Raw genomic sequence first — 15,045 nt, forward strand, 5'->3', positions numbered from 1 at the left:
TAATCTTGCTTAAACACAACTGCAGTTGCCGTTCAATGGTATGAATATTTTTACCGCGACAAAAAATATTCAAATCATCCACAAATAACGATCCATCAATTAAATCGCTTAAAACTTTTGATAAACTGTGATCCATCGATTGAATGATTTAAAGCCTTGGATAAACTGTTGATCTTTATACTAAAAAGTGTGTCAGACAAAATACTGTGTTGTGGAACACCCTAATCCTGATTGTAATGCTCAGACAGGGTAGAACCCACGCGGACTTGAAACTCTCTGTCATTTAGAAAGTTGGCTATGAATTGAGGCAAACGACCTCGTAAACCGAAACCATGCATATCTCTTAAAATACCATATTTACATGTTGTGTTATATATTTTTTCTAGATCAAAAAAGATAGACACAGCATGTTGTTTATTAATTAGTGCGTTTTTAACAAATGATTCCAAACGCACTAAGTGATCGACTGTACTTTTGTTTTTACGGAAACCACACTGTATGTCTGTTATGAGACTATTTGTTTCCAAGTACCAAACAAGTCGATTATTTATCATGCGTTCCATGGTCTTGCAAACACAGCTAGTTAATGAAATCGGACGATAATTGGATGGATCCGTATGATCACTTCCAGGTTTAGGTATTGGTACTACTATAGCGTCACGCCATGAAGAAAGATTTATCTCTAAGTAATTGATCCATGTTTAAGATGATGGACAGTAGATTTAGTATCTTTACCTTTAATTTTCTGGACCATATACCATATCTTGGACATGGGTGTCCGAGAATTTATTTTGGATACATAATGTTGCCAAGGTTGGCGTTTGTTCTGTTTAAAATCGCTTTAGCATTTAAAAAATAAATTTATTTGAATTATGCACTATAGGATGGCGGCAGAAATAATGTTCTGCTTTTTCCTTGCCTTCCTAGCTTGTTTGCATTCATCACTGAACCATGTTTTCCGGATATGTGGAACTGCAGAGGACTTTGGTATACACTCAACAGCTATGGAATTCAATTCATCAGAAAAGCATTTAATAGGATCAGGAACGTCAATAGAACCTTCAGGTTTAAGTTTCTCCGCACACAGTTTTTCATATAAAGCCCAGTTAGCCTTTTTATAATTCCGCCTTGATGATGGAGGAACATCAGATGGAGTTACAGATTTTAATATAGTAGGAAAATGGTCTCTTCCACAGAGGTCATCATGGATTGACCATTCAAATTCATTAAGTAGTTCTGAATTTGTGAGTGACAAGTCGAGAGAAGAATAGGCCCCTGTACCGGGGTGTAAATATATGCTGGAACCATTATTATAAATACATCAGAGAAGACAGTACAATATAAAACGCGGGCTATAGGTCACCAACAACTGAAGGTAGATCATCATAGTAGAGACCATGGGGACTTACAGTACTTTTGCTACCTGCATGGGTTGTGTCCCCTCAGCTGCTGGCGACTGTAAGGCAATTTAGCCAAAATTTAGAATAACACATGTACTACGTTTAAAACGTTGGCATGTGAAAATTTTATTTTGAAAGTCTTGGGATTTACCTTCTCAGGGGGACTGAATAAAGATGAATGTCATTAGCATCTTTATCTTGTTCGCCGTTATCTTGTTTGGATGATACGATGGAATGCCAAGCATAGTCGACTTTCGTGGCAAGCATAATTTGCAGAAGACCTAGTCAACGTACTAAAGAGGCAAACACAAAGGAAAAAAACCCAACCAAAACAACAGTAATAAAACAATTACAATATATAACGAACCAACAAACGAGATACACGAAAGGCTTGACAGTTAATCAGAAGTACAAATATAAATGTGAATGGGAGTAAGTTCAGCCATCTTGGATGTTCAGGAGATACCAATATGTTTATTAACCACGCACGCACGCACGCACGCAAATGTATATATATAGCAAGGATAAGGAGTATAAGGTAATTATAAAGCTATAAGTGTGTACTTCAGTGTGTTGTTGATTATATATATATATATAATTTACTTTGTCCAGCCACACCAATGCCATACAAATATATATAATTTACTTTGTCCAGCCACACTAATTCCATACGAATATATCTATCTATCGATCTATTATATATATATATATATATCTGTCTGTGTGTGTGTGTATATATATATACATATACGAGTATATAGTCTGATTCTCTAGAATGACTGTTTAACATTTTCTCGACATTTTTTCTAGTTTGCAGCTCAATTGCCAACTGCCACACACAACGATGTCACACCTGTGTTGAGTGTGACACCCCTCCAGCGGAGCATTTTCACAAACTAAGCTCAGATAAACATACATGTCAACGTAAGTTAACAAATTTAATTTAAAATATTTGTGTGCATATTTTCGGGGCCTGAGATGTAGGGAATATCTGGATTATAAAGAATGTCAATCAGAATGTAACACTTTTTATAACTTGAAAACGAAAACGTAGGTTTAAGTTTCATGTATAGTCATCTCATGACCTTTATGTTTCAGTGTGTCCATATCTAGAAAACTGCTTGAAACAGGAATGTCACGAATGCACAAGATGTGTTAACCCTCCTGCCACTGCAAATTATATATATCGGATGCAGAAAGACAAGCAAAGGTGTTACCGTAGGTGTTAAGTGTTGTTATAAAATAAATATAAACAGTTTGAAGCAGATACATACATTGTGAAACAGACCCGGTATCCAAAACTAACTGCCTCAAGACCAAATATGCAATGATTCTCATAGTTTTCACAAAGTAATATGTCACAGGGTTTAATTTAGCGATATCTGGAACCAAATTCGGTTTTCACGACTTTCCCAGTATTATATGCTATATACTAGTATACGGTATATGTGATCAATTCATCTGTCCGTCGTCAGTAAAAATTCTGCATTTCCTAATATTTTTTCCAGCTGCTTTGTTTCTTCAAATCAGTTTGTTACAGTCTATTTTGCACTCTCCCAAAGATATCCGCTTAACGCGACAACACCACATATATATGTCTTGACGAATATTTCTTCTATAATTCGCGAATGTTTTGTAGTCATATTGACGGGTTGTCAGTGTTTGCATATTTCACCATATTACCTTGCAGGTAGTTGTGTTGACATGAGTGGGGACATCAGACATTCGCTACTGTGGTTAAGTCCAGATAAGGAACACTGTGATGGCAAGTATTATACATACCATCGATACTGGTTGTTACCGACCGTGTCCTATAAGCATTTTAATAATTGACTTCTCTGTCAAAAATATCATAGATGCCATACAGACTATGATTCTATATTATGCGCAAAGAATTAAAGGGATCCTCCTGTTCAGAATCTGGACTTATTGGAAGTTGTCTTACACGATGAGGACCTACCTCATCAGGGGATCATGGGGTGGGGTAGGGGGGGGGGGTGGGTGTTGGAGACTGCTGGCTGTCATACAGTCACACGGAGGTTACACTCGGTTTGACCTTGAATCGTGTAAGACATGCACAATGACCTTTACATTCAACATTATAATAACGTGACAGGGCCATAAAGGTACACACATGGTTTTGTATGAAAATCAGTGTTTTTATCATCATACAATCAACATGGATTCCACACAATTTGTCATACGGGCATGAAAACTCACGTTTTTTCCATCTTGGGTTCGCCATTGATGGACTGAAAGCCAAACGTGTAATGAAAAGAACAATTCATGACCGCGAAAAGTGGTGAGAGTACAGTGCGTGTTTTATTTTAAAGGACAACAGAACTCGAGAAGAACTGAAGTGTTCGCTTTGGGAGAGGAAAAACAACAGGAAGAAACGATAGCACCTGTGGGAATGATATGGGCGTAAAAGTGGATGGTTGGTTAGTGGGTAGGTGGTAGGGGGTAGGGGGTAGGGGGTAGGGGGTAGGGGGTAGGGCTTTGGTTTTAGTGCTTAGGGCTTAGGCGACTATTTACGGACTTTTATGAGTTGATCGACTCAAACCCTGTTTAGTGTGAAAGAAATCAATCATCACCGAAAGTGCACCCAGGGCTAATATTTCGTTCCAGATACTGTGCAAAAGTACCGTTAGCATTATCATGTTTACAGATTTAAGAATCTTAAGCAGTAGAAAAGGGTTTGCTGGTTCTAACATAATTATCATCTTATTAATATTCTTTCAGCCACGTGCTCGTATGTGAAGGATAGGTGGTGCTGGCCTGGAACGTGTTCTGATGGTCTTAGCAAATCATGCTCATGTGAAGCTGGATTCCGAAGGAATGGCAGGGCAGTGTGTGACGGTGAGTGTATTAAACACCGGCACCCCTTGTCAGTGAGTAGTTTTATGCTTTGTGGACAGACTCAACAATCTGTTTAAGAAGATATGAACACAGAAAGTATTATTTTATTAACTTCCGACCAAGAGAGGGAGTTCATCCGTAAAGTACAACCTACAGTACTTCGGCGATATAGGGACTTCAATATGCTATATGTGTATTCTATAATTCTATTTGTGAAACATGGCTAATATAACACGTAGTATATTAGAGCTGAATTTGTGTTAACACACAAATATCAATCTGTTGCTCCCAAGCAAGGATAATTAGGTCACAAGCCCATTGGGAAAGTGGAATTCCTCTGGTATCATATCATGATTTACAGCATGTCCTTTGCTGGTTAATGGGGGCATTCTAAGAGAATATTCTTTGAACAATTAAGGTGGTAGACATAATAACTACGTTGAATGACATAATCTAAGAATAGTTTACATTCTGTAAATGGCTTGTAATACTGACGTCGATGCATGTACCTGTTGTATATTTTGTATCCATTCCCTTCTATTGTTTAGTTGACACAAAGGCCGACTTGATCACCTGCAACGTTGGAATAGAAGACCTAAGCGGCGTCACGAAGAACAGCACCAGCGTTGGCAACAGCACCGACTGTTATTCACAGACAGACGTGTATGTCAACATACAACCAGGGTTTATGTCCTTCCGTATTACAGCTGACTTTCAACATAACGTAACTTCCTCTCAGCCTGTATATGTCAATCGAACCTACATCGGTATTGTAGACAGCAACTTAACAGTGGAAAGACGGACTCTGTCAGGTAAACTTTAGTGTTGCACTAATCTCTGAGCGGAATATTCCGTTGTGTCTGTTATCAGAAGCAAAGCTCTTGGTATCTACTTTAGAAGGTACAAATAGAACGTCGTTCTTGTGTGCCATTACAACTGAGTGAGTAAATGCTTTTACACCGGTTTTAGCGATAATCCGGCAATATCAAATCGGGGAACATAAGGAAAGGACTTGACATATTGTTCTCACGTCAGAACAACTAGTCATATCTCTGTGAAATTTCGAAATATGAATTTAGGTGAAACAACATGATGCTGATACTTTAGCTTTGGTCTTTTTTGTCGTCACGATCTCACTGATATCGGCGATAACTGCATAATATCTTATGTACGGTATTTTGTGTACGGTATTTTGTATGTTTGAATACGGAGTTGGATCAACCAGCTGTTTTTGTCTGTGTTATAGGTACAGACCTTACACTGTCTTCCACTACGTTGAGGGGAGGTGGTGATTGCAAAAAGACTCTGTCGTCGTCCACACCGTCATCACTTATGTCATGCGACAGAGTACTGAATGGTTCATCCTCCCTGCTTAATGGAGAATGGTAAAGTGGGTTACTACTGAGGAAGAACAACTAGAGACAACCCATGCATTAATGAATCTGATAATAGTATTGTTGAGAGGGATATATGCATGTATGTGTAAATGGTATGTTATGTGCGGATGTTATGCTTTGATACTGATATACTTACTTTGCAGTCATACATGCATAAACATACATTGTAAGTAAGTAATCGTAAATTATACATTTAAAATGTATATATGAGCTAAGTGATGTTCTGGTCGGTTTTGCTAAATCCCAAAGAACTGTCTCTAGCAATTTCACATCCATGCCGCTAGTCCATACACCACACAAGAACATGATAATATGACAAATTATCTTAATTGCTTTCTTCATCAACAGTAAGGAAACAGTTATGGTTTACGCATTTAGAACTATACTTTCAGGTTATGTGGAGTAATCAAGGTCTATTCAGGAGGTTCATTCGATTACAAGAACTTCGATCGGCACTACCTTGGCAACAAGGCATTCACCCCTCTCGAACAAAGCAAAACCATCTGCTTCAGATACGACAATGTTGCCCCAGTTCACTGTACAGCAGATTCAAGATTTCCATGTTCCTCTGAAAGTCCCCTGTTCCTATCCACAAGAGCAACTAAATCCCCAAACATCACTGTTGGTGTGTCTGGTTGGATAGACCCCTACCCCGAGTCTGGAAAACAAGAACAAGCCTCGGGAATAAAGTACTATAAGGTGGATGTTTATGGCATGAAACACCTCGGTCCTGATACACTAGACGTGGACTACACCAACCATGTGTTTGAATCATACCATCTGACCGGAAACAGTGTGAACATCACAGTCTCACTCCCATCAGAGCCTGCCATGTATGTTACATATGTGGAAGTCCACGATGTTGCTGGAAATGTCAGATTTGTACGACGTTTTCTGTTGTACGATAATTCATCTAAACTCGAGGTTAGGACAACAAGAGTATTGAGGGTGAAATCTGCGTCTAAGGACACAAGATACACTTGGCAAATTCACCATGGGGACATTCAGTTAGATTGGAACGAACGTTACCATAATGATTATTACATAACGAATGACTATTTTTGCCAAGTGAAACCAGACACAGGCAATGCAATATCAAGTCTATATGATCAAGTAACGGGCGTTTTACCCGTCACCGGCACTGTGAGTATCCATGGCATCACGAGTTTCAAGTACCAATGGAGTCTGAACAATGGTTCAAAAAAGTCTTGGGAATCAGTTCCAGATTTCACCAACCAATCTCTAAACCTCGGTCTGAATCTGACGGATGGTGAAACATATGAAGTGTGGATTGAAGCCCAGGACATCATGATGAACACCATCGTGGAGTCTGTAGTTGTGCACATAGACAGGAGTGTGGCTGATATCGCTGATACCTGGCTTGTTAGAGATGGAACGAGTCAGATATATGTTCACAACAACACAGATCTCTCTACAATGGTACTTCAGTTTCGAGCGTGGGATGTCCACAGCGGGATCACATCTGTGCTGTGGGCGCTTGGAGCAACTGATGCGGGATCAAATCTCGGGAGCGGGGCACTTCCTGTCAGGAAACTCGATGCTTTGGTAATTCTCAGATGAAATTCGGACATTGAAACATTTATTTATTTATTTATTACTAAGATTAATGATATCATATTTTGTGTTGGCCGTATTTGGATATTTTGTGCACGTGTTTCCTCAAGAAGATCAGATGTGTTGATTAAAATGGGCAAACATTGTTGTCTAGTTATAAACATTTCTCTGAATGCATATAAAATAGAATGAAAAAAGTTAGTAAAGGACACACTGATGTTTTTACTAACTGGACAATGGCCATCCGATGTTCCGATTGCTGTCAAATACATTGCAAATGTTTATACATAAAGGTAAATTCATTTCTTAATTGATATAATTCCATTATAGTTGGTCATGGAAATTGTGTTTAGGGTTTCAGGAAACGAAATTCACCGGGATCTCAATGCATAGAAATGCCCCATGGTATCCGACCTAGCACATAGGCCCTACGGGTTTCATTTTTAAGAAATATTTGTGTTTTTCAGGTTAGGTGTCAGCGAGAGCCAGATTGTTACTGTCCATCTGTGGGACCCTGTGAATTCCAGAATTATACACTGGACCTTGGCAGAACTACTCTTAAAGCCAATAATACAAACACGGGTCAACACAACAGAGAGTATTACTTCACCCTCTTCATAACAAATGGGGCCATGCTAAAGAGCTTTGCTCACCTAGATGTCCTGGTTGATGAGTCTCCTCCTGTAGTTGGCATCGTTCAAGAAGGGAGCATTGATGGTCCAGACATAGATTACACCAGTGAAGGACATGTTCTGATCAGTTGGCGAGGTTTTATTGACCATGAGAGTGGCATCAGATATTACATTGTTGGCTTAGCAGACAAGTGTCTTAGTATTGATGAACTGAAGCAAACAAATACCAGCCATGCCATCATTCAAAAAGCACCAACAAACAGTTTATCACTAGTTTTCCCTAAAGAAGGCAGGTACTTTACTTCAATTCTCGCTGTCAACAATGCTTTAGAGCCTTCAGATGTTATCTGTTCAGATGGTATTACATTTGATCACTCCCCACCAATTATAGAAAATATTACCCTCCATCAAGCGTCTTCTTTACCTAGTCTCCAGTGCATGTTTGATCAAGCATGGCTAATCAACTCTAATTTGACAATGGCTTGGATTCCAATGATGCAAGTGTGCCAAGAACGATGTCATCACAACCCAGACACGCATCTGCGATTTCCTATAGTATATGGAAGTTACATAGACAACGAGACAGCTGATAGCCTATGCAGGGATCTACCGTATCTGAATGAGACTGTCGTTTATGTGCCGTTTCACAAATTTGTCCTTACCTGGAGCTTAACAGAAAACGAAAGCCAAATTCGGGATTCCTTCATAGGGTTTGGGTATGATGCATCAACGTACAACAAGCCGGATCTAGCCAACTATAAACCTACCCACGGGAAGACAAGTCTCCACAGTCATGAGACAGGGTTTGATAGTAGGACAGAGTTTTACATATTCATCAAGACAGAAAACAAGGCTGGTGTCTCGTCAGTGGCTACCCTTGGTCCTGTGATGATAGATGACACTCCTCCAGAAGTTCACGGGTCACTAGTTCCAGAGATAGTCGGGGATCACATCAGAGTCACCTGGACCAACCACACATTCTCAGACCCTGAAGAAGTACATCAGCAGTTCACGGTCACATACCGGGCGGGTAAGCATCAGCTGCAAATTGAACATATATGTCTTGATTGTCTATGTTGACATAGCTTTTACTTCATCGTTATTGTTGTACCTCAAATATGGCCACAACACTGCATTTGCCCCAAACGTGTAAAGAACGTTTCATTTCTTACCAACTTGTTATCTGTCAATTAACGCTGTCTTTGATCCGATACATGCCAGAGAATGCACCTAAAACGTAAGCACGACTTTCAACAAATTCATGTGACTCATACGTGTTCATTTTTTAATTTGAAAACAATTAGACAGAACCATTTTTAAAATGTCTACAGGATTGTGGGACTGAAGAATGATTCCAGTGTATATTTATCTTTTGTTATAGTTTTATGTTGATATGGTTGTCTCCATACCACTATGGTTGTGTCCGATACACTGGCACAACATTGCATTTGTAAGTTGTCTGTCCATCAACGTTACAATTAATTGGCATGTAGGAATGAGTGAGTGAGTGAGTTAATATTTAACGTCTCATCGGCAATATTGCAGCCATATCGTGACGATTAATTATAAAAAAAATACAAAAAAACCCCCACCAAAACATATGAATTCAGGGCACACTGTAATAGCCTGTCAACGGAGGACAGTAAAAATAACTACAGTATCACAGAAAAGAATGAAACCTATAACAGTTTATCTATAGAGGACAATACAATACAAAAATGGGCTATAGATTGCTAACCGAAGGAGGGGACATGTAGGAAGCTGTTTGGAGATATAACCTGATAACATGAAAAACAATGATATCCGATGTATTTTCCCGTGTAAACATCCATGCTTTGGTATTATATTATGTATTATGTAGTTGGTAACTGCACGGTGAAGAGAATATATGATGTTTTACAGTTATGGACGAGGACTATGTTACACCAATACTGCAGACTCCTTCTGGGCAAAGTGAGATGTGCAAAGCGGAGGGACATGCTGGCTGCATTCAGTATCCAATGGTCGTACTGCAGCGTCAGGATTCAGAACTTGGGAAGCGATGTTTCTTTGAGTTGTATGTTTATAATTCAGCCGGCCACTTCACTACGGTAAGAACACAACCAATCCGTCTTCCATCACTATTCCCTCCTGGTCCAGCTCTGGTCGTGGATATAGATCCTTCAGATGTCAACTCTTTAACAGACGTGGACTTCCATCAGCAATATTCAGCTTGTGCTCACTGGTCTGGATTCCAACATCACAGAAACGTGACCTTTGAGATAGGCATCGGGTCAGCAGCGGGTATGGATGATATAGCAACGTTTACAGGTGTCCTTGGGATGGATATCAACACAGCTTGTGTCAACTCATCCTCTCTCTCGACTTTTGTCAGGTACTTTACATCTGTTCGGGCAAAATGTTCTGGTGGAGAGACTGTTTCGTCGTCAGATGGCTTCATGATTGTGGCAGATGTTCCTCATGCCATTTCTGTCTATGATGGTCCTACATGTGAACTCAATGATGAGATGTTGGTTAACTCTCTTGACTTAAATAACCTTTCTTACAGAACGAGCGTTAATGTTACATTCATTAACCAACTGCATCTTGGACACCGCTACAGTACTGTAGTCAGAAATATCACAACCGTGGAAGGCTTCTCCTTTCTGTCCGATGATGTAGTCACAACAAAAAGCTATATGGTAGATAATTCAACTTATCATGTGCAGTTTTTTCCGCTTACAGCAAATCCAGGTTTCCAGTTAAGGTTCGTAAAAGGAAGTAGTTTCAACATTGAAGTATACAGATGTGTTCAAGACGTTGACTACCAGGTAACAACGGCATCTTACACACTACATTGGGAGGGTAACAGTGAATACACGATTTTTTCCACCCATTACCACATTCAGCTACTGGAAAAGACATGTAACGATGAATCTTCAGAAACCTGTTTCAAACTCATTAGCGAAACAATGGTTGAAGCAGGAAGAGACACAGCACATATTTTCAAAAATCTAAAAGTTAAAACTGGACACCATTATTTGGGTTCTATATCGCCATGCTATGGACATATTTGTATCACAGAACAGCTGTCTGATGGTGTGATAGTGTCAGACGATCCAGAGATTGGGAATATCATCTCTGCCGTACAAGATGAAACTGGACATTGTACAAACATATCTGTTGAAGTAGGAAGTATTGACTGTGGAGAGTCCTTAAAGATATCTGAGAGCTGCATCATTCAGTGGGCAATCGTCAAGTCCGACTCAGATATCAGCCCGGTTACAACATGGATGCAAGTAGATCCTGGCTCTTGTGATGTCAAGGTAAAATTTTAGATGATGTATCTAATGATACCAGTAAGATATAACTACGAACAAATATAGTTACTATGAAAACAGTGTACGCTATATATCAATGTGCCACTTGACATAACATCATATTCCTTGGCTGAGTGCAAGATATAATAAGTCGTATTTCCAAAGGAAGCCAAATACTGAGCTGCTGAATGAGTATTCGTTCTGATTTCAGACCTCTAGATGCCTGAAGCTACCGATCTACTCTTATCAAACTCTGTTCACATGCGTACGAGTGTTTTGTCCATCAGGGCAGTTTGGAAGTAAATGTACTGAGCTTACATTGAATCCATACGCTACGTCGTATGGTGAGCATGCATTGTTTGAACTGCCTGCAGATGATAAGCGACTGGCCAATATTGAAGATATTCTCCACAGTGAACGATTAGGCACAAGACTAAAACTGCTACATGAGCTGGATGTTGACTTTATCAACAGCAGCAGCAGAGTGAGTTCTGTCATCACCAATACAGCTGGCCGCAACGTCACTTGGTTCATCATGAGAGGAATCCAACACGTCCCGGTGTTTGACTGTGATTCGGATGTATCATGTTTGACATGGAAATTTACACAAACTGGATTTGTCAGGTTTGGTTGGATTGACTTTGATGATTCCGAATCCTATTACATATGTGCCAATGTCAGTGAAAATGCAGAAGAGGAATTATTGCCCTTTACCATTTGCGGAAATGGATTTGTGGTGGACATGACTCCCCCTGTTGCAGGTTCCATCATTGTAACTAACGCAGTGTCCGGCTACATCACTGATCCCTCAAGGATGGTCATTACATGGTCTGGCTTTTCTGACAAGCAGCCACCTGGAGTCGCCTATGCCCATGCAATCAAATGCTACTCCATTGCTATTGGTATGAAGCTATTTTGAACTTACATGATTCCATATATGATCTGCAAATAATGTAGAAAAATTCTGTTCTTTAGTTGCTGACTCATAGTTTTCCTTCTACATCACAATTCAACCTTATGTTTGAAGGGAACTATCCACATGGTCAAAATATCATGGCATGGACAAAGACTGGCGAGCGTACGTCATTTCAAGCAGAGGGTCTTTCCATCAAGACTGGAGAAGTGTACTTTGTTGCCATCAAAGGTGATAAAACTGAAGCAAACAAACGCAGGAAAATTATTTTCATAATCACATAATCCGATCATATCATGAGTGTGTGTTGTTGACTGGCTATGGAACTGTTGTCATAACAAGAGAAACAAATCAGCAGTAAATGGACATTACAGTTCAGATTTTCTCATGCTAATACTTAACCATATCTGATCAGTGGCATTTGAGAAAAGAAGCTCCGAACTGAATGTTTTACTTGGAAATTCTTTGAGGTTTTTTCATATGTTTCAGCTGAAGATCATGTTGGTCATGTGACAGAGAGTATTTCTACTGAAGTAGTGGGCGATCTGACTCCACCTGTATGTGATGAGATTCGGGTTGAAGGACTCTTCCCGGGCAAGAAGGTTCTGAGTACAAAGGCACTTCGCATTCACTGGAGGAATATCCACGACCCCGAAAGTGGCATCGAGTCGTACCATCTGAGTATTTTCACATCCGTCAACACAGATGCGCCACCTCTACAGTTTGGAACAGAAACGGAATCTACAATTATGCAAATTGATGATACATTTATTGAAGGGCATGTGTATGAAATCAGACTTCAGGTAAACAGTACGAAGAATTAAATGGACAATGCTTGTTTGATTTTAAGAAACGCATAACATGTCGTGACACAATGACTGTATTATCCCTAATTCTTTCCATTCTAGGCCACCAACAATGCCCAGCTTCAGTCTCTGTGCATATCCAAGCCATTCACCATTGACAACTCCCAACCATATGCTGGGATTGTTCGAGATGGCTTTGTTGGAATTAAGGTGAAAATTTTCATTACTTTGAACTATGAATCCCCAATGACAACTGGCGATGTGCTTTGCGGTATCCATTTCATCACTTGCTTTCTGCTTTTAATTTCATTTCCATTCATGTTTTGTGGTGAGGAGTTTGGTGGTCCTTCCTGAAATGTTTGACTTTGAATGCACATTGGTTCATGACAATTATATGAATTTTAAAGAAACCAGTCATTTGTCTATAACCTAAGGGTGATGTCGACTATCAAACCAACACAACCGAATTAGGCTGCCACTGGACTGGGTTTCACGACCCTCACTCTGGGATAGAAAGCTACAGGATAGGACTTGGGACTTCTCCGGGCATTTTGGACATCAAGCCTCTCCTGTCTGTTGGACTACGGACAAGTAACTATAGAGCTTTTTGTGTTGATTGAGGACATCCACTTAACATTTAGTCTGGCAATGTTACATCAAACTGTCGTTGGAGACTTCATTAACTTCGCACACAGTACCATTTTTATTTATATTTTCGGGTATCAACCCCAGGCCTACTGTGTGGCAATCAAAAGCTTTCATAACTAGGCTAGCTACACACCATGTGTTGATGTGTGAACATGTTTCAGATCATAACTGGACGCATGCCTTCATCCCTGGAGTGAAGTACTACAGCACAGTCGAGGCGTGTAACAATGCAGGGCTCTGTGTCACTGCATCTTCGGATGGCGTCGTAATGGATGGATCTGCTCCTGCAGCTGGCATTGTTATTGTTGGTCACACAGACACTCATAACAAATACCACGGTCACAGGTGAATTATTTCTAAAACGTTAGTAGTTTAGTTTATTTGTTTACATTTGCAAATGATATAAAGATTGTTCATTGCTTAACAATAATAGTTAACATAAATATGCGGTTTTCACACATGAGCAGTTACTAGTGGCATGCGTATCGCAAATGCAAATACTTACGAATGTTATGAACTTATACATTTGTAGTTCAATGTGATTCATCCATTGCAGATCATATGTCCACAGTAAATGGGTTGGTTTTGAGGATGCTGAGACAGGAATCCACCATTTTGAGTGTTGTATTGGACAGAGATCGGGTTCTTGTGACACAATGAACTTCACCAACACTGCCCTCTCTGATTCCTACTTGGCAAGTGGGCTGAACCTACCACTCTCTGTTCCTCTTTTTGTGACAGTGCGAGCATACAACCCTGTAGGTCTGTTCGTTGAAGCTGTCTCTCCCAGTTTTGAAGTTGATGACACTGCGCCTGAAGTCATCGATAGACCAGTGTTCATATCAACGTCACCAGTTGGTCTCGGAAATATCACGATACAGTGGGATAACAGTGTCCTGTATTCAAGGTGGAAGTTCTCTGATAATAGGAGCCCAATACATGAGCACATACTCAGCTTTAAAACCCACCACGAGTCAGCAGTAGCAGTAGAACAGATTACCTTGGGGCCACGGAACTCGTACTTACTAGTTCTGCCCAGAGAAAAGCGGTTGAGGAATGGAGACAAATACCAACTGTCGGTGACTTCCTGTAACCGTGCAGGTTTGTGTACGACGTCACACAGCAACAACATTCTGATTGATTCTACTTCTCCGGTGGTAGGAGGCTTTAAGCCACCACTGACGTGGCAAACTACCAGCGTCAATGGATCTGAAGTAACATTTGTCAACCTCACCTGGTATGGGTTTTCAGATGCAGAATCAAACATTTCCTGCTATCATCTTAATGTTGGAACGTCGTATGAAGGTGGCGAACTAACAAACGGTACAGTTACAGTAAACCATGACCCATCTGTGAAGGAACAGTCCAGCACAATCCAGCTAACACAGACTCTTGGTGGAGGGGAAATCATTTTATCTGTCTGGGCTGAGAATGATGCACATCTTCTGAGTCCTGTTGGTAAAGTTACCGTCTCAGTTGTATCAGCGGATAAGAGCAGACGCGAGGGAACACTGGA

The 15,045-nt window shown here is 40.1% G+C and overlaps 1 protein-coding gene across 1 annotated transcript; it reads left to right on the forward strand.

Moving 5' to 3' along the window:
- Nucleotides 1-2,210: 2,210 nt before the first annotated feature.
- Nucleotides 2,211-15,040, forward strand: LOC137271547 (uncharacterized; the record flags this gene model as incomplete). The annotated part of the gene is made up of 16 exons (XM_067804006.1): nt 2,211-2,324; nt 2,499-2,618; nt 3,091-3,165; nt 4,143-4,259; nt 4,808-5,071; nt 5,506-5,644; nt 6,049-7,222; nt 7,699-8,893; nt 9,766-11,168; nt 11,374-12,064; nt 12,190-12,306; nt 12,565-12,878; nt 12,984-13,091; nt 13,316-13,472; nt 13,691-13,874; nt 14,086-15,040. Coding segments are annotated over 16 exons (7,127 nt in total), but the record flags the coding sequence as incomplete, so codon positions are not given.
- Nucleotides 15,041-15,045: the final 5 nt, after the last annotated feature.

Source organism: Haliotis asinina, unplaced genomic scaffold, assembly GCF_037392515.1.
Source record: "Haliotis asinina isolate JCU_RB_2024 unplaced genomic scaffold, JCU_Hal_asi_v2 scaffold_162, whole genome shotgun sequence".
NCBI classification, from domain to species: Eukaryota; Metazoa; Mollusca; class Gastropoda; order Lepetellida; family Haliotidae; genus Haliotis; species Haliotis asinina.